General features: G+C 44.2%; 1 protein-coding gene across 1 annotated transcript in view; it reads left to right on the top strand.

Moving 5' to 3' along the window:
* The window catches only part of DPP6 (dipeptidyl peptidase like 6), a 442,706-nt gene that overhangs the window by 368,915 nt on the left and 53,040 nt on the right, over window positions 1-20,751 (top strand). The window contains exons 9-12 of the mRNA XM_056856977.1: window positions 9,687-9,841; window positions 10,664-10,761; window positions 16,714-16,837; window positions 18,136-18,174. Of these exons, the coding sequence (XP_056712955.1) occupies window positions 9,687-9,841; window positions 10,664-10,761; window positions 16,714-16,837; window positions 18,136-18,174 (416 nt within the window). The remainder of the gene's footprint in view (window positions 1-9,686; window positions 9,842-10,663; window positions 10,762-16,713; window positions 16,838-18,135; window positions 18,175-20,751) is intronic.

The raw sequence follows: 20,751 nt of genomic DNA, 5'->3' as shown, positions 1-20,751 counted from the left end.
CCCCTAGATCTTTCCTGGATAATCACAGCTACTTCAAATCCCACTGGGTCATATGTGAAGCTGAGATTTTCTTTGCTCCATTGTGCATCACGCAGAATCTCATTTGCTATTTGAGATTGCCAGTTCACCTAGTTATTTTATTTAGCTACCTCGGACATGTTACTGTAACTTTTCTGCATACAAGTACACTCAAAGCTATCCATAAGAATAAAGTAGATAAAACAACGTTATAGAAATCAGCATTGAAACTAAGCACATAATAAAACAGATAAAACTTGTGGATGGATGAAACCCAGTTTGGAGATATTCTCTTCCATTCAGCTTGGGTTTGCACCATCCTGAATAATTTGGTGCAAACCTGACCACCTCATTGTTCGACCCTGACCCAGGTCCTTTATGAATATTGAATAGCAGCTGTCCCAGTAGAAATCCTTAGGGGATTCCCCCTTCCCCCTCCATTATGAAAACTCTGTGCTCCTGCCTTCTGCTTACTATTCTTTAGTCCTCTACCAAGCCACAAGTGGACCTGTCTGTTATTGCATGATGGTTAATTAAGGTATATATCATGTCTAATGGTTTGTCCCTAACTTTCCACTTGGTGGAAAAAAAAAATTCCAAAAGGTTCAGTAAGTCAGGACTTTGGTCTGCAAAAGCAATGCTGATTTCCTCTCAGCATTAAAACAACCCCATAGTATCATAGATAGGCAACAGATGGCCAAGCCATATCTTCTCAAACTCAAGGCAAGTGTGGGCTACGAATGTTAAGTTAACTTCTTCTTGGCTACATTGTTTATTATCCCAGAGTTGCGGTATTTTCTGCTCCAACACAGAACATTCTTTTTGCTCTGCAATCCTCACAATGAGGACAACACTCAGAAGTTGGAGGGTGGGTCTTCTCTGTTACTACATGGAGTGAGTAGATGACACGGTGGTAAAAGGCGAATGCAGAGTCAGCTGTGTTCAGTCACCTTGAGTTTGCATGGGGGAATCCAAATCAAGCAGGGTCCGGAAGAAAAAGAGGAAGAAGCGTTAGTTTTTATATGTCTACTTTCTCCACCACTTAAGGAAGAATCAAACCGGCTTACAATCACCTTCCCGCACCTCAACAGACACCCTGTGAGGTAGGGTGAGGCTGAGAGAGCTCTAAGAGAGCTGTGACTAGCCCAAGGTACCCAGCTGGCTTCATGTGGAGGAGTGGGGAAACCAACTCAGTTCATCAGATTAGCGTCCACCGTTCATGTGGTGGAGTGGGGAATCGAACCCGGTTCTCTAGATTAGAGTCCACTGCTCCAAACCACCACTCTTAACCACTACACCTCACTGGCTCTCCAGCGTGGTGTACTTACTTCTAGGCCTCCTGCAGACTCCTTACCCTTTCATATCCCTGATGTTTAAATATCTACAACAAGCATTTTGACAGACCTTCATTAAAGAACAACGAACCTTAAGATGAACGCAAGTCCCTAGTCCTTTCCAGAGACTCTTGCGATGTTTTAAGGAGTTGTGGGGCACACAGTCAGTTTATGCAGATATCTAACCAGGCCAGAGAGGACATTCAAGTCTGTCCAACTGCCACGGCCTGACTCCCTGCAGAAACTTGCACATTTACTAGACTATAAACTCTATACTGGTTTTATACTGCTAGCCATCATGGCTTCCTCCAGGTTACCAACCTCCAGGTAGGGCCTGGAATTCTTCCAAAATTGCAACTGAGCTTCAGAAGGTAGACTATAGGGCATTCCATCCCCACTGAACACCCTCTGCTCTCCAAACTCTGCCCTCCCTACATACCTCCCCCAAGTCTCCAGGAATCTCCCAAGCCAGAGTTATCAGTGCTATGACTTCTCCCAGTTTTGGGAATTATCGTTTGCTGAGTCTGCTGACAGTCTTGTTAACAGTAGCCAAGCCCCTCCATTCCAGAGTTCCAGGGCTGTGGCTCAGTTGTAGAGCATCTGCTTGTCATGCAGAACGTCCCTTGTTCAATCCCCAGCATCTCCAGTTAAAGGGACCAGGCAAACAGGTGATGTGAAAGACCTCTACCTGAGACCCTGGAAAGCTGCTGCCGGTCTGAGTAGACAATACTGACTTTGATGGAGCAAGGGTCTGATTCAGAATAAGGCAGCTTCATGTGTTCATGTGATCAAGAGGGAATAGGTATTAACTGTAATGGGTAATGGGTAGATATGCCTTGAATACAAGAATTCTCTTTGTTTGCAGCTAATGTGTAGGAATGCCTAGGATGGGCTAAAATAATCTTGAATAGGTCCTGATGTTTATTTGGAGCATGGGAAAACAGGTGTATGAGCACAACATTTCCAGTCTTGGAGAAAACAGAAGTCTTGATAAGCAGGTGAGTGAGTGCTTAGGTCCAACAGATCATGAAAGCCAATGTTGAACATGAATGTAAGGAGCCTTATGTGGAAAGCCCTAACCTAACTCATGTTTTCCCAGCCCAGCATCAGTAAGAGTTTTGCATCCCTCTGAAGTGTGACGGGAATGCAATTATCCATCACTTTGCAATAAAATTAAACTTGGGCTTGCTGCCAGGTGACTGTAGAGAACTCGTAAGAGAGATATTGAGGTATGTCATGTGACTTTTTGCTAGAGAACGTTCTCTGAGGACATTCATTAATTTGCCCTGTTGTATCATGTAGGTTTTCAGTTACCATTCAGATCATATTTCCCAGAATATTCCCAACATAATTGAGCTGGGCAAACTCTTTACATGTTTATCTGGCACATAATAGCAATAGTAATGAGACCACACACACACACACAAAATACACCATCCTCCTGTCCCAGAATAACAGTGTGTCTGTGATTGTAATAGCAATAGATCAAAAGCCACTGGGCTTGTCAATACAATTGGAATCCCACTCTGTACTCAACACAAAGTTGGTTTCTCTGTGGTGTTTCCTTGAAAGAAAGATGGTGATTTTAATATCGGAAATCATGATTTAATAAAATCTGGGCTCTAGGCAACTAACATGGCACCATATCCTGCGGCCATTGGATCAAACTTTCTTGCATGGTTCTGTGGCTCATTGAACGCCCGTATTGTCTTCTCCATCACCTTATTCTTCCAGCTGTACCATCCAACTGTCCTCTGTTGGAGTCCAGACTCACCTCCTACTCCTTTTAGTAAATCCTGACTCCCTGCTGTTGGTGGGTTGCCATGCTCATCCGCACCTCAGCTGAGTTTCAAATGATGAGTTGTTTAATGCCATTTATTTTCAACTGTGAACAGTATACCTGTGCAAGAGATCTACTCCTCTAGGCTGCAAAAAATAATAATTGCTGGATGTTCTTATTGCATTCACAGTGCAGGGAACCCTAAATCAACAGAGTGGGTGGTCCAGGTCTTTCTTGCAGCCTGGCTATTCACTGAGTGCTCTCGAGGAAACCATTAGGCTGCAGAAGTGGTTCTCCTAGTGGTCTATCTGCTACTTAGCATTTGTTTACAGAGCATGTAATAGGGAGCCTTAACCTGGATGGCCCAGGCTAGCCTGATCTCATCAGATGTTAAAAGCTGAGCAGAGTTGGCCCAGGTTAGTAATTGGATGGGAGTCCACCAAGAAGTCCAGGGTTGCTATACAGAGGCAGGCAGTGGCAAACCACCTGTTTATCTCTTGCCTTGAAAACTGTATGGGTTGCTGTAAGTCAGCTGCAACTTGAAGGCATTTTCCACTACCACCACATAGTAGAGAAAGACAAACAATAATGATGATGATTCGGATGAATTTGGTTGGCCAAAAAATAGGAACAGGGGCTGCCGCTACAACCGATGTGGGGGAGGCAGCACGTGAAGGGGAATATGGAGCTGCAGCTGATAGAGAGGGGAGGAAAGGGGAGAATGGGATTTCTCCTCCCCAAAGCATCTTTCTGGATACAATCTAAATGTATGTGAACATGTATCCCCCTCCCCTGATTTCCATGCATCTGATGAACTGGGTATTTCTTCTTATTTTTCTGAATTTATTTTTTCAAATTTATAGCCCGCCCTCATTCCCAGCAAGCTGGGTTCAGGGCAGGTAACATCCTCTTAAAATACATAAAACCGTAAAACATCAGTTAAAACATCATTCAATGATTCTTGTAGGTTATCCGGGCTGTGTAACCGTGGTCTTGGAATTTTCTTTCCTGACGTTTCGCCAGCAACTGTGGCAGGCATCTTCAGAGTAGTAACACTGAAGGACAGTGTCTCTCAGTGTCAAGGGTGTAGGAAGAGTAATATATAGTCAGAAAGGGGTTGGGTTTGAGCTGAGTATTGTCCTGCAAAAGTAATGTGCTAATCATTGTCCTGTAAGTATCAAGATAATGTGCTAATGAGGGTATGGTATGTTAATATGGAACCATTGTATCCTGAAGTGATCTGTTAATGTGTGTAAACCAAAGCTAATCTGCATGGCTATTGTTGAATGTTGTCTTTGTTAGTCTGGAGGTTTTCAGAACAGGAAGCCAAGCCTTATTCATTCTTAAACTCTCCTCTTTTCTGTTAAAGTTGTGCTGATGTTTATGAATTTCAATGGCTTCTCTGTGCAATCTGACAAAATAGTTGTAGAATTGTCCAGTCTTTCAGTGTCTTGGAATAAGACCCTGTGTCCTGTTTGTGTCAGTCCATGTTCAGCCACTGCTGATTTCTCAGGTTGGCCCAGTCTGCAGTATCTTTCATGTTCTTTTATCCTTGTTTGTATGCTGCGTTTTGTGGTCCTGATGTAAACTCCACAGCTGCAAGGTATACGATATACTCCTGCAGAGGTGAGGGGGTCTCTTTATGGACTACCTAAAATTCATAAGGATTCCGTTCCACTCCGACCCATCGTGAGTGCCATTGGTTCCCCAACATATGAATTAGCTAGATATTTGACCACCCTCCTACAGGACCACATTGGAAAAACCACTTCTTACATCAAAGACTCAACTCACTTCATCAACAAAATCAGTCCGTTGAGACTCAATCCACAGGATATATTAATCAGTTTTGATGTTGTATCCTCTTTACCAAGGTTCCAGTAAAAGACACAATCTCATTGATTAACCAGATTTTTCCAGAAGATATAACAGCCTTATTTCACCATTGTTTGACAACAAGTTATTTCCTATGGGATCAAAAATTTTATGAACAGATTGATGGAGTAGCTATGGAAAGTCCACTCAGTCCAGTAATAGCAAACCTTTACATGGAATATTTTGAAAAGACAGCATTAGAATCAGCACCTTACAAACCTACAGTCTGGTTCAGGTTCGTAGATGATACATTTACTATTTGGAGCCATGGTGAAGAAAAATTAATGGACTTTCTAAACCATCTTAATAATATCCATCCAAACATTCAGTTTACCATGGAAAAGGAAATTGAGGGTAAACTCCCATTTCTTGATACCCTTGTCATCCGTAAAACAAACTTTCAGTTAGGTCACAAGGTCTACCGGAAACCAACTCACACAGATCGCTACTTACACAAAAACTCCAACCACCACCCCCAACAGAAAAGAGGAATAATCAAAACATTAATGGACCGTGCAAGACGGATCTGTGAACCACAGTTTCTCAAGGAAGAAACTAATCATCTAAATCACGCACTGCTAGCAAACGGCTACTCCAAGAATGAAATCAGAAGGGCCATTAAACCAAACAAAAATCAGAAAACTCAGGAAAAACAGTCTCCCATAGGAAAGGTATTCTTGCCATTTATTAAAGGAGTCACTGATAGGATGGAGAAACTTTTGAAAAAACATAACCTACAAACAGTGTTTAAACCCACCAAGAAAATACAACAAATGCTACAATCAGCAAAAGACAAAAGAGACCCCCTCACCTCTGCAGGAGTATATCGTATACCTTGCAGCTGTGGAGAAGTTTACATCGGGACCACAAAACGCGGCATACAAACAAGGATAAAAGAACATGAAAGATACTGCAGACTGGGCCAACCTGAGAAATCAGCAGTGGCTGAACATGGACTGACACAAACAGGACACAGGGTCTTATTCCAAGACACTGAAAGACTGGACAATTCTACCAACTATTTTGTCAGATTGAATAAGGCTTGGCTTCCTGTTCTGAAAACCTCCAGACTAACAAAGACAACATTCAACAATAGCCATGCAGATTAGCTTTGGTTTACACACATTAACAGATCACTTCAGGATACAATGGTTCCATATTAACATACCATACCCTCATTAGCACATTATCTTGATACTTACAGGACAATGATTAGCACATTACTTTTGCAGGACAATACTCAGCTCAAACCCAACCCCTTTCTGACTATATATTACTCTTCCTACACCCTTGACACTGAGAGACACTGTCCTTCAGTGTTACTACTCTGAAGATGCCTGCCACAGTTGCTGGCGAAACGTCAGGAAAGAAAATTCCAAGACCACGGTTACACAGCCTGGATAACCTACAAGAACCAATGAACTCTGACCGTGAAAGCCTTCGACAAATCATTCAATGAGTTATAAAACAAGGAGTGGGGGAGGAGAGGGGAGGGATGGGGAGGCCAGAAACAATGGATAAACTTGCAGATGCCCTCAATAATAGGTCTGGCGGAATAGTTGCATTCTGAGACCTCATCACATGTTTTCACACAAAATTAATCAGAAAGGTTTTTTGTTTTTGTTTTTACCTACAGTTTTTGAAGACTCCTCTTCCAAAATAACTTACATGTAAAATTCTTTTTTAATAACAAAAATTGCTTTGCACCGGAATCCATAGAAATCCTTGCAGCTCGACGCCACGTGTTTTCCACATGAGACATGATGTCTTAAGCATCTCATGTGATCATCTCAAGAAGTGCTTCATTAAGCCTGAGAGATCTGAGGAAGATGTTTGCAGAGGAATGTAATTCCTAATTAATGCTGAACAGCTCAAGTAACTGTTGAGTTGTTCCTGATGTGAAAGCTAAAAACCAATGCACAAGCAAAAAATATAATGAATCCATCGCTACATGGCAAGTCAGATCTGGCACTCCCAGTATTTTCCATGTACTTTCAAGTCAACTGAACTGAGACACAAAACCAAGCTTTAAAAAAAAATTCAGTTGTCACCCTTAATACATTTAATATGTAGCTTAGGAAATCAAATAGTCTTTGTTTTGAAAAAGCAGCAGTTTTAGTTAAATTGTGGAACTCCCTGCCCCAGGATGTGGTGATGGCTGCCAAGTTCCAACTGGAAAGGCTTTAAGAGGGGAGTGGACATGTTCATGGAGGACAGGGCTATCCATGGCTACTAGTCAAAATGAATACTGGGGTCACTGGGGGTGTGTGGGGAAGGTAGTTGTGAAATTCCTGCATTGTGCAGGGGGTTGGGCTAGATGACCCTGGTGGTCCCTTCCAACTCTATGATTCTATGATTCTCTACAGTCTAAGAGGAGTGTGCCTATTATATTAGGTGCTTTGGAACACAGGCAGGACAATGCTGCTGCAGTCATCTTGTTTGTGAGTTTCCTAGAGGCACCTGGTTGGCCACTGTGTGAACAGACTGCTGGACTTGATGGGCCGTGATCTGATCCAGCATGGCTTTTCTTATGTTCATATGCTCTTATGTTCTTTTTTGAAAAAGCAGCAAAGTTGTCATATGGGATGCCCTGCAAGGTGTCTTATGGATTCTGCAATCGGGTCTGTTGTGTTATAGTAGGCCTAAAAGTCTAACAATTACCCTAGTCCCTAGAAGAGCTGCTGTACTTGATGTTTTCTCTGATGAAGAAGAGTAGAAGAAGAGTTGGTTTTTATACCCCGCTCTCCTCTCCTCTATCTTTAAGGAGTCTTAAAGTGGCTTACAATCTCCTTCCCTTCACCTTCCCACAACAGACACCTTGTGAGGTAGGTGGGGCTGAGACAGTTCTGAGAGAACTGTGACTGGCCCAAAGTAACCCCGCAGGCTTCATGTGGAGGAGTGAGGAAACAAACCCAGTTTGCCAGAGTAGAGTCCGCTGCTCATGTGAAGGATTGGGGAATCAAACCTGGTTTTCCAGATTAGAGTCCGCCGCTCTTAAACACTACCCCACACTGAGATTCACAAGGAACTGCCCCAAATGGAAACTGCATGACAATGCATATATCTAAGGGCTGAATGTAAAAACATCTTTGGGAAAGTGCACTTATGAACGAATGTGTCAGATAAAACTAGCGAGGGGGTCTTGTGAAGCCAGAAACCTTCCCCAAGAGGTGGGATCCTTTCATCTATTCTGTAAACAGGGAATCTTTATCAGCTGTCATCAAAACCGAGACTGGTTTAGTTACTATAAGAAGATCCCTGCTGGATCAGACCATTGATCCGTCTAGTCCAGCATCCTGTTTCGTACACTGGTCAACCAGTTACTCTGGAGCAGGGGTCTCAAAACTGCGGCTCCAGAGCCGCATGCGGCTCTTTGGCCCATTGAGTGCGGCTCTCCGAACTTGGTTCGGAGCCCCTGCTCTTGCGCCCGCTCAACTGTTGGGCGGTGCGGGCTTCCTTTGGTAGACCTGGCCTCCGGCTGAGTCCTATTGGGAGGCCATGTCTACCCACTGGCTTTCTTGGCGGTAGATCTGGACTCCGAGGAGGGGTCTCCCTTCAGAGGCCAGGTCTACCAATTGGCTTCTATGGGCCTCCGGAGGCCAGGTCTACTGCCAAGAAAGCCAATGGGTAGACCTGGCCTCCCAATGGGACTCAGCCGGAGGCCAGGTCTACCAATAGGCTTCTATGGGCCTCCGGAGGCCAGGTCTACTGCCAAGAAAGCCAATGGGTAGACCTGGCCTCCCAATGGGACTCAGCCGGAGGCCAGGTCTACCAATAGGCTTTTATGGCGGTAGACCAGGCCTCCAGACGAGGACTCCGGACGGGGAGGGGAAAATGGCAGGGACTTACAATTTAATTTTTATCAATAAAAAAGATCACTATTAAGTATGATATCAAGTTTTATTCAGTGTACCTATAGTTTAATTAAGACTTAAAACTTTAATTAAAGTTTATTAAGTTAATAAACAGTGTACCTACCTATATAGTTTAAGTTTAAGAAATTTGGCTCTCAAAAGAAATCTCAATCGTTGTACTGTTGGTATTTGACTCTTTTGACTAATGAGTTTGCTGACCCCTGCTCTGGAGGACCAACAACAGGGTATTGAAGCCAAGGCCTTCCCTTGATGGTCCCTGCTATTGCAGTGGTTTACTGTCTCTGAATTTGGAAGTTCCCCTTGCTAACCACGGCTGATAGCCATTGATGGACCTATCCTGTATGAATCTGTCTAACCCCCTTTTCAATACCGATACTATATCATATGCAGAACATTCTTGTGTTTTTATATTGGTATAACCCTGCAATAGCACATGCATTTTAACTCCTCTGAAGTCATTAACTTCTTGTACTGTGGTTGTTTTTGCTAGTCCATTATCTACTTACACTGGATAGTATTTTTTCTTTTAAAAATTAAAAAGTAGGTTAAATATCATGTTCTTAAGTGAAGAACCCTGCTGGATAACACCAACGCTCTCTGTAGACCAGCATCATATTTCCCATAGTGTCCAAACAGTCAAGTGTGCAGGTACGGTGTAGTGAGGAACACAGCTCTTAGGCTTGTCTTAAGAATGAGTGGAGGGGACTATCCATGCTGTCCTCTGACCTCTCTGCTCTTCAATTTCATGGCCAGCTAACATTTGAGGTGTAACCGATCTTCTTTTCTTCTCCTTTCTTTATCCAGAGGAGATTCTGAAGACCCACATTGCACACTGGTGGTCTCCGGATGGCACGAGGTTAGCATATGCAACCATCAATGACTCCAAAGTCCCCACTATGGAGATACCCATGTACACCAATGATCTTTACCCGAAAGTGAAAACATATCATTATCCAAAGGTAAGATGGAAGCAAGTCAACATCCTAACATTCAGGACTTTTTTTTTTAACTTTCACTTGATTGACACAAGAAAACAAATAGATGCATGTAAAGGAAAACTGCATGTAAAGGAGTGATTTAAAAAAAATTACCCTAATCATCTATGCACCCTGTGGCGCAGAGTGGTAAGCTGCAGTACTGCAGTCCAAGCTCTGCTCATGACCTGAGTTCTATCCCGATGGAAGTCGGTTTCAGATAGTCGACTCAAGGTTGACTCAGCCTTCCATCCTTCCGAGGACGGTAGAATGAGTACTCATCTTGCTGGGGGTAAAGCATAGACAACTAGGGAAGGCAATGGTAAACCACGCCATAAACATAGTTTGCCTAGTAAACATTGTGATGTGACATCACCCCATGGCTCAGTAATGAACTGATGCTTGCCCCTTTACCTTTACATAATAATCTCAGGGTTGTATTACACTTTCCTTTACTATTTATCCTGGCAGATCTTACTCCTCCCCCAGTAAGGTTTACTTTAGCCCTCAAATGATAGATTAGTACTGTAACTAAATTACTGGTGGCTTCACCTTGGGCAGGGACTGTTTCCATTGTTGGTTGGCCGGCGGTTCACCCACCAAAATTGTGCCCACCCAAGCGGCTTTCATAGTAATGAGGGGAAAGATATGAGCCTCCAAGAAAGGGATACAACCCTTTCTATCAGAACTATAATTGCCTCTTGATGTTCTAACACAGGCTTTTGTTTTTGGTTTGTTGTAATGTCACATCATGACCTGTTATTTAAAGAACAGCATACAGTGATCCCATCTTCCTTTTTCTTTCAGGTTGGAACTGAAAATCCAAGCATTTCCCTGCATGTCATTGGTTTGAATGGACCTCCCCATGACTTGGAAATGACCCCTCCAGATGATCCAAGAATGAGGTTTGTTGCGGGTAATACAGTACTAGAAACAGTCAACAGCCAGTGTGTTATAGTAGTTAGGGTGTTGGCTGGGAGACCCAGGTTCAAATCCCTCCTCTGCCACACCCACACAATGAAGTGTTTTGTGGCTACAAAGTCAGAGAACTGCTCATCTGGGGTATACAACATCCAGCTGATAAACGACTGTTGTCAGGGTTGTTTCTCTCTGCATCCCTGACATTTCTTAGATGGCGTCTTAATGAAGACCGGTCCCTTCTCTGTGCCCCCGGGAATCCTCCTTATCCGGCATTATCTTGACTGACATTAAAGATCATAAACTCTGTGGACCTGACTGAGCTTCATTTGGAAATGAATTATTTTGAAAGTAGCAGGATTTCATGTCAGCATAACATAATGTAAATAGTGCTTATGTTCCTCAAAACCACCAATTAACTAAAAGCTTTGGATGTCCGCCAGGGTAGTTGAATCAATTGTGCTGTGCAGTGTATCCCACATATTGCTAAGGTTAATTATCCACACTCGGCTGAGTATATTATAGGTATCAAATTTAATATAACACATTCAAAGCTCACCTTGAAGCCTACTGAGCTAACCTTCGGTTTTCAAGGCAAATATGTTGGCACAACTCGGAACTGTTCATGAAGCCAGGGTCACGATGCGCTGAACAGCATCTCAGGAAGCAAAGGAGGGACCGTGGCTCAGTGGAAGCACCTCTGCTTGGCATGCAGAAGGTCCCAGGTTCAATTCCCAAAATCTCCAGTTGTAAAGATCTGGTAGGAGCTAATGTGAGACCCTGAGAGAGCCATCCAGCCTCAGTTTCCTGCATGCCATGCAGTGTGAGGAAGAAGAAGAGTTGGTTTTTATACCCCAATTTTCTGCACCTTTAAGGAGTCTCAAACCGGCTTACAGTTCCTCTCCCCACAACAGGCACCTTGTGATGTAGCTGGGATTCAGCTTGATTTAAGGAGTCTTTAAGGAGTCTTTAAGGAGTCTCAAACCGGCTTACAATTCCTCTCCTCACAACAGGCACCTTGTGAGGTAGCTGGGATTCAGCTTGCTCCCTCGGGGAGGGGACAGGTGGCATACCTGCTTGCAGAGGCAAAACACGACAAATCTGTTCAGGGAAAGAGGCAACATAAGTCAGCGGCGGTGCTGAATCTGAAAGAGAGGTTTCATTTTTGCATCCGTCCCCCATCAGCGTCACTCTCAAATGATATAAAACCTCCTCCTGTGTCTGCTTTGAATCATTAAAGGAGAAAAGCTACAATCATTTGCCCCACTCTCTTACTGGTACACCGAGAGTTTTTCATTATCTGCTCATTTTGCTTTTATTTTGTCACTCTAGTGAAGTAAGCAAGTGTTGATCTATGGTGTTGAGTGAACCCAAAGTTATTGAAATTGCTGAATTTTGAGTTATGTTTCCCTTGCTGCAAATGTTATGCATTAAGCGACTGAACTCAGTAATTCAACCTCACCCTGCAGCCGAAATTATGTGTCTAAATATTGCCAGGAACCACCAAATTAATCTCATGCTTGTTGTTTTTCTATATAATTAGATCATCTTCATTTGTTAAGACTTTCCTCCTCTGTATATATAGAATCCCCTTTCCAGAACACACAACTTTACTCTGGTGACACAGAACATTAATCCCAATGAGAGCCACAACTTCTTATACATATTTTATAGCAAACAAATGAACTCATAAAAATTTTATGGACTGTAGACTGTGAAAAGTCATTGTGTTATAATTTAAAGGTACTGTTGACCTGTACATTCTGCTTGGATATGATAACGTTGCAATATTTGTCCAGTCTCTCAATGACAGCGCTCGTTCATTATGAAATCATTTGCCCTTTTCTCGGCTCTGGGGGAAAAATTGCACATTTTTTAACTATAAACATTGAAAATGTAATGCTAGGCAAGCTTCATATTCCCTACTATGTAATAGGGGAAGGAAGGTGGTATGCCAAAGCCTGATCTCATCAGATCTCGGAAGCTAAGCGGGGTCAGAACTTGGATGGGAGACCACCAAGGGAGAGTCTGCAGAGGAAGGCAACGGCAAACCACCTCTGCTTCTCACTTGTCTAGAAAGCACCTTGCTCGGGTCACCATAAGTCAGTTGTGACTTGAGGGCACGTACGTATGTACGTATATACCACATAATATGGGAATCTGGGCTAAGGTCGAAAGGAAAGGATTTTTTTAAAAAAAACACTCTCCCTTACAATGACACTGAATTTGAATAGATGGATAATTATAGCCACTTGATCACTTGATGAGCATCCCTCCCTGGTGAAGCATAGTTAAATGGTGGAACTCCCTGTCCCTGGATGTGGTGATGGCTGCCAACTTGGAAGGCTTGAAGTGGGGAGTGGACATGCTCATGGAGGAGAGGGGTATTCATGACTACTAGTTAAAATGGATACTAGTCATGATGCATACCTATTCTCTCCAGGATCAGAAGAGCACGCCTATTATATTAGGTGTGGTGGAACACAGGCAGGACAATGCTTCTTCAGTTGTCTTGTTTGTGGGCTTCCTAGAGGCACCTGGTTGGCCCCTGTGTGAACAGACTGCTGGACTTGATGGGCCTAGGTTTGATCCAGCATGGCCTTTCTTATGTTCTCCCCTCTCTGGTTAGAGTGACCATCCCTTTCTCCCAGATTTTAAGCTGGCTGGATGCCCCAACAGCCCCCCCCCCCACTTCAGAGGCCTCTGCATTTGGGTTAAGCACAGTGTAATACTTTCTCAGTTGCTCTGCTACATGCCTGTTTTCAGGAGAACCAGAAATATAATCATGGATCAGTTTGCATCTTTACAGAAGCAAATCTCTACTGAAGTCACTGGACTGTATGGTTGCTAGTTCTTATACTGGGCACTCTACCTATCCCTTTTATATCAGTTTGATCCTCAACAAATACCAGAGGATGTATTGGTTGCGTGCCATGAAAAGCTCTGATTGCCCATTTCCACACATTAAGCCTTGATTTCTCCATTTCCCCCCCTCCTGGCCAATTGGCAACTGGTTGGCCCCTGTGTGAACAGACTGGTGGACTTGATGGACCTTGGTCTGATCCAGCATAGACTTTCTTATGTTCTTAGTGGAGAGGAATCATAAACAAAACCACTTCCTGCCTAGATGGGGAAATCCACCCACGTGTAGATTGTCCATTGCAATTCCATATGTAGCATCAACTGATTTGCAGAGAATGGCCTCAATGTGCAGACCAGTGAGAAGCATGATCGGGAAGCTCTTATGAAGTTCACTCAGTTCCACATTATCTGATGTGCCCTCTTGGTGAAAAGATACTCCTTGTCAATCTCAGGAAGTGGTAAGCTCTCCTTCCCTGGAGGTTTTTAAGAAGAGGTTAGATGGCCGTCTGTCATCATTGCTGATTCTATGACTTTAAGCAGATGATGAGAGGGAGGGCATCTTGTCCATCTTCTGGGCACGGAGTAGGGGTGACTGGGGCTGTGGGGGGGAGGTAGTTGTGAATTTCCTGCATTGTGCAGGGGGTTGGACTAGATGACCCTGGTGGTCCCTTCCAACTCTATGATTCTATGATTTGTTTACCAGCAGTAGGCTCTGCTTTGGCTAGCATTTGGCTGCAGTACATAGGCTGAATCCAGCCTAACATCAACCACATTCTGGACTGTGAGCTTGAATCTTGGCCCATGGATTACCAGTTGGGTCCGCAACACTGTCTAGGCAATTCCAGGAGATTTGGGTGGTGGTGCTTGAGGAGGGTGGAGATTGGGGAGGATGTGATGTCACTTCTGGTGCAACACTGTAGGAATTTCCCATACTTTATAGTATAGAATTTCCCATACTATATAGAAACTAGGGGAAATTCTTAGATTGTCTCTATGGAGGCCACTTTCTTGTCCCACTCCTTAATTTCTTGAGTGTGGGAGATTAGGGCTGAGGTCAGGGAATTCCCCACTGGGCCCAGAATTGGAAAGCCTAAGTACTAGGAAAAAGGGGGGGGGAAGAAACCCAGCTTTAAAAAAACCAAAATCTGGGTGTCCAAGGTTGGGTGTTTTGCCAGGTTGATACTTTCATGACACATTTTGCATGGGAGACCAATATAGCCCAGTATAGAACAACGTGCAGGCACTCCAACTAGAAGGATTTACAAGTTGCAATTTATTGAACACCCTACGCTCAAGCCTGGTATATGGTTGTCTGCATATGCTGAGATATTTGTAAATGCTTGTGTATGCAATATATGGGTTTATTTTGACCACCGATGAAGGCCAACTGGCCGAAACGTGTCTGGCGTGTGGTATAGGTCTATGAACCTTATACATGCCATTGTGCCCTGTTTTATAATTTGTAATGTTTTTAATCCTCATATAGCTCTTCAAATAAAATATATTTCTCTATTATCTTTTCCACCCCACCTTGGGTACCAAGCCTAAACAGGGTTGCCAGGTTCCTCTTACCCACTAGTGGGAGGTTTTTTGGATGGAGCCTGAGGAGGACGGGGTTTGGGGAGGGGAGGGACTTTGATGCCAGAGTCCAATTTCCAAAGCGGCCATTTTCTCCAGGGGGACTGATCTCTATCAGCTGGAGATTAGTTGTAATATCAGGAGATCTCCCGCTAGTACCTGGAGCTTGGCAACCCTAAGCCTAAGTACTAGTTCAGTTCACACCAGACAATGAAGAATTCTATCAGTGGCTCAGAAATTGGTGGCAGCGTAAATGAATGAGTACCTGTACCTTCCACAAAGGTCTTGGTGAAGTTTTCTAAAATGGATTCCTTCCCTGGGCAATGTCCTGCTGCTAACCTACTTATTCCCCCAGCTCATTTGTTAATATCCTTTGTCCTGCCTTGATGAAGGGCCTGAGCCTTTTGGGACAGAACTGCATCATTCCAGAGTTTTCCACACTGCTGGCAAGGATTAAATATTTAACAGCAGTAGTACAAAGAACGTGAAGTGGCTTTTATGCATATGATTTTACAACTCCACACTATAAATCGGCAGAAGAGATAACGAGTGTCAGAGTCATGTGTTTCCTGCTTATTTTATTATATTTTATTGTTGATATTTATTTTGTTGGGGTTTTTTAAATACTTGTAAGTGCAGTGCAAATAGAATTTATTTCCTTCAAAAGTTTATATGCTGCCTCATTAGAGTTCTATGCAGTGTGGCTCAGAAAGCAAAAGCAATACAATACAATCACATATACTGCAAGATAATCATTATCAATATTAAAACAAACCAGGGACATAAAAACTGCATAAAACAACATTCAGGAGACTAAAATGATATCCATAAAAACAGTCCTCTGGTAAGAAGACTGCTTAAGCCATATTGGCTTAGAGTCTAATCAACATGACCACAATATATTTTATTTAGTTATCTATGCCCAACTATTCTTCCTCAATAGGACCTCAAAACAGTTTACGATGTTGTTTTCCCCTCCTCCTTTTTATCATCACAGTAATAACGCTGTGAGGTAGGTTAGGCTAAGAGATAGAGCGATTGGCCCAAGATCACCCAGTGAGCTTCAGTGGCAGAGTGGGGATTCGAATCTGGATCTCCCAGATCTCAGTGCGATGCTTTGACCACTACACTACAGTGGAAGGAAGACCAGGAAGAAACAACAGGGAGGGAAGATTTAAATAAATAAACTGAGCTACTATTGTATGACGTCGCGTAGTGAGTTCTGTAACAACCACCTGGAATCATGCTGTAGGAGAGAGTTCTGAGATGAGAGGAGCCAAATCCTATTTCACCTGTCCCTCAGGTGTGGCCAGGTGGGGGCTCTCTTTTGGCACATACCTGATCAGCCCTCTAGTGGCTGTTTCAGGTATAGGCTCCTGTGGAACCAGTTCTCCTTCCAACTGTGGTCCCTGTGAAAGACGTGACACCCCTTTTTTTTCTATTCATTGTGTGTCCGCACCAGCAGCACTTTAATGCCTTTTGCGCTTTTCTTTTTTTAGAGACTACTATATTACCATGGTGAAATGGGCGACCAGTACCAAAGTGGCAGTGAACTGGCTAAACAGGGAACAGAATGTTTCCATCCTGACTCTCTGCGACGCGACCACCGGTGTCTGCACAAAGGTATGCTGCACATCTAAACACTAATCCCTCTTCTATCAGCATTTGGGATTCTGTTCCCAGGTGTGTTTTTTTTAATCTGAAAATGACACATCCCAAAGAAAACTTGAGGCATGATATAGAGCCAGTGGGGTGGTTGAGGTGCAGTGGTTGAGAGCGGTGGACTCTGGAGAGATCTGGAGAACCGGGTTTGATTCCCCAGTCCTCCACATGAGCGGCAGACTCTAATCTGGGAGAACCGGGTTGGTTTCCCCACTCCTCCACATGAGTGGCAGACTCTAATCTGGGTAATCGGATTGGTTTCTCCACTCCTCCACATGAGCAGCGGACTTGGTTGGTTTCTCCACTCCTCCACATGAGTGGCAGACTCTAATCTGGAGGACCGGGTTGGTTTCTCCACTCCTCCACATGAGCGGCAGACTCTAATCTGGAGGACTGGGTTTGATTCCCCACTCCTCCACATGAAGCTTGCTGGGTGACCTTGGGCTAGTCACAGTTCTCTCAGAGCTCTCTCAGCCTCACCAACCTCACAAGGTATGGGGAGAGGAAGGGAAGGAGATTGTAAACTGGTTTGATTCTCCTTAAAAAGGCAGAGAAAATTGGCATATAAAAACCAACTCTTCTTCTGAAGGTGCTCAATGTGGAGTTTAGTATTTCTACAGCCTGATCCTAAGCATGTTAACTAGTGAGCAAGTCCCGTGGGATTCAGTCGGGCTGACTCCCCAGTAAGCACACTTAGGACTTCATTTAACCTTATTCACTGGGATGCTGAGCACACTTGTTTGAAATCAAGGGATCTTAAGAAGTGCCTTAACTAAGTGGTACCCCCGGTCTACTTTCCATCCCAGGAGTGCATTGCAAGCTTTTCAAGCAGTATCTTTTATTCTGGAACAACCAGCTTTGTAAGCTGTTTGGCCAAAAAAAGGTGTGATATAAATGTCAAAAATAAAAAAGCTGTGTTATCTGCATGGGGAAAGGGAAAGGGAACTGCTCCCTCCCCACCCAGCAAGACAAAACCCCTGGTAAATGGGACAATGTAACAGCCCCTGGACTGAAGCGGCATCTCGAATCACACAGATAATGGCTGTGCTGTCGGCTCAATCGCTTGTTTACCTAGAAGCAAAATCAAAAGGACGGAGTACCTACCTTTCAGTTGCCTTCCCATAAAGCAGTCTCAGGTGGCCGCCTCTGTGCTTGCTCATCCACTGGTGAAATCGAGTCAGACAACTTTCCGCCCTGATGAGCAAAGTAGAGCCGTTGTAAACTACTGTATAATATTTAATTATGTTGCCTCGTTACAGAAACATGAAGATGAGAGTGAAGCATGGCTACACAGACAGGTAACTGTGGTCTTTTTATTCTGATCTTTCCCCCCTCTCCCATCAAATCACAGAATCCACAGAGTTGGAAGGAGTCATAGAGGCCATCTAGTCCAACCGCCTGCTCAGTGCAGGATCAGCCTAGAGCATCTCTGACAAGTGTTTGTCCAGCCTCTGCTTAAAGATAGCCAGTGAGGGGGAGCTCACCACCTTCCTAGGTAGCTGATTCCACTGTTGAACAACTCTTGCTATAAAAGATTTTTTCCTAATATCCAGCCAATACCTTTCCACCCACAATTTAAACCCATTATTGCGAGTCTTATCCTCTGCTGCCAACAGGAACAGCTCCCTGCCCTCCTCTGTCAGCCTTTCAACTACTTAAAGAGAGCAACCATTTCCCACCTCAACCTCCTCTTCTCCAGACGGAACATCCCCAAGTCCCACAGTCTCTCCTCGTAGGGCTCGGTCTCCAGGCCCCTGGAGGTTTTTAAGCAGAGGCTAGATGACCATCTGTCAGCCATGCTGATTCCATGACCTTAGACAGATCATGAGGGGTAAGGCATCCTGACCAACTTCTGGGCCACTGGGGTGTGTGTGGGGGAGGTGGTTGTGAATTTCCTGCATTGTGCAGGGGTTAGACTAGATGACCCTGGTGATCCCTTCCAACTCTACTGTTCTATGATTCTAAGGTGCTGGTATTGACCTTTAAAGTGCCAGCATACCTTGAGGACTTCCTACTCCCATATGAATCTCTCAGGTCATCTTTGGAGGTCCTGCTTTGGTGCCCCTGGCCCCCTGCCATCTGAGGCTGGACAGGTGGAAACCTGAGGAAAAGCCTTCTTGTTCGTGGCACCGAAACTTTGGAACTCCGTGGCTCAGTTTGTAGAGCATCTGCTTGGCATGCAGAAGGTCCCAGGTTCAATCCCCGGCATCTCCAGTTAAAGGGACTAGGCAAGGAGGTGATGTGAAAGACCTCTGCCTGAGACCCTGGAGAGCCGCTGCCAGCCTGAGTAGACGATACTGACTTTGATGGACCAAGTGTCTGATTCAGTATAAAGCAGTTTCATGTGTCATCTGTCTCCCTCTATCGTTGTTTTCTGCCAGTGTGTGGAGACCTTTGTTTTGTTTGGCATACCCCCACTAACTCTCATTGGCCTTCCTCCCTGTTTGTGTGTCTCTGTGTTTTTATGTTTTATTTAATTGTTTGAAATATCTTATATTCATCTGCATTTTGACATTGTTTGGATTGTTCATCTCCTTGGGGATGCTAAGTTGGGCAGAAAGGCAACATACAACTGTTTTAAATAAATGAATAAATAGTAATGTGTGGGCCCGTAGTGCTGGAAAAAACCGCACTTACCGTAAGTCTGTCAGCAGTCATGGTGAGGAACTGTCAGTGCGTTGGATCCAAGCTTTTTGTTGTGTGTTCTCTCTCTTAGGGCTCTCTCGGCCCCACCTGCCTTGTGGGATGTCTGTTGTGGGGAGGGGGAGGGAGGGTGATTGTGGGCTGGTTTGATTCTTCCTTAAGTGGTGGAGAAAGTCGGCATATAGAAGCCAACTCTCCTCCTCCTCCTCCTCCTCCTCCTTCTTCTTCTTTCCATTTTTTAACTGGCTCTGTTTTTATTGCTGCTAGTTGACCCAGTGTGTCTTCTGTACTCCTCTTGCCACTTGGCATGATTTTCTTCTGATTTAGCTAGCTATGGGGAGAGTGCAGGGAGGGGCGATGGCTCAGTGGTGGAGCCTCTGCTTGGCATGCCAAAGGCCTTGGGTTGAATCTCAGGCATCTCCAGTTAAAAAGGACCAGCCTGTAAGTGATGTGAAAAACCTCTGCCTGAGACCCCAAAGAGCCGCTGCCAGCCTAAGTAGGCAATACTGACTTTGATGGACCAGTGGTCTGATTCAGTCTAAGGCAGCTTCAAGTGTGTTCAGCTGTGCCCCCCCCCCCCGAAAAAACCCACCTGTGAGCTTCTGTCTACAGGGTATGCTATAGACTTGACACCTGGGCAAATGCTACTGTAACAATACTCAATTGGGGAATTTTGAGGTGGATGGGGAGGGGCTGTGGCTCAGTGGTAGAGCATCTGCTTGGCAAGCAGAGGGTCCCAGGGTTCAATCCCCGGCATCTCCAGTTAAAGCACTGGTTCCCAACCGGGGGTCCGTGGACCCCCAGGGGTCCGCGAGAACGAAATTAAGGTCCGCGAAACAAAGTTATAAACCCATAATAAATTAATATTTTCAATTAAAAGTTCTCTATTATAAAAATATATATTCAAATATTATTCTAAGTTTAATGTTTAACTAACAGTTATGATTAAAGTTTATTTTCAAATTCTCGGAATTTTTATTTTGAACCTTGGGGTCCCTGCACCGAACAAAAAAGTCCTAGTGGTCCCTGGTCAAAAAAAGGTTGGGAACCACTGAGTTAAAGGGAACAGGCAAGTAGGTGATGGGAAAGACCTCTGCCTGAGACCCTGGAGAGCCACTGCTGGTCTGAGCAGGCAATACTGACTTTGATGGACCAAGGGTCTGATTCAGTATAAGGCAGCTTCATGTGTTCATGTGGCTGTATTGAGGAGATGGGGGAGGGAAGGCTAGCTT

Source organism: Euleptes europaea, chromosome 11 (genome assembly GCF_029931775.1).
Source record: "Euleptes europaea isolate rEulEur1 chromosome 11, rEulEur1.hap1, whole genome shotgun sequence".
NCBI lineage: Eukaryota > Metazoa > Chordata > Lepidosauria > Squamata > Sphaerodactylidae > Euleptes > Euleptes europaea.
This window is presented reverse-complemented; position numbering and strand designations above follow the sequence as displayed.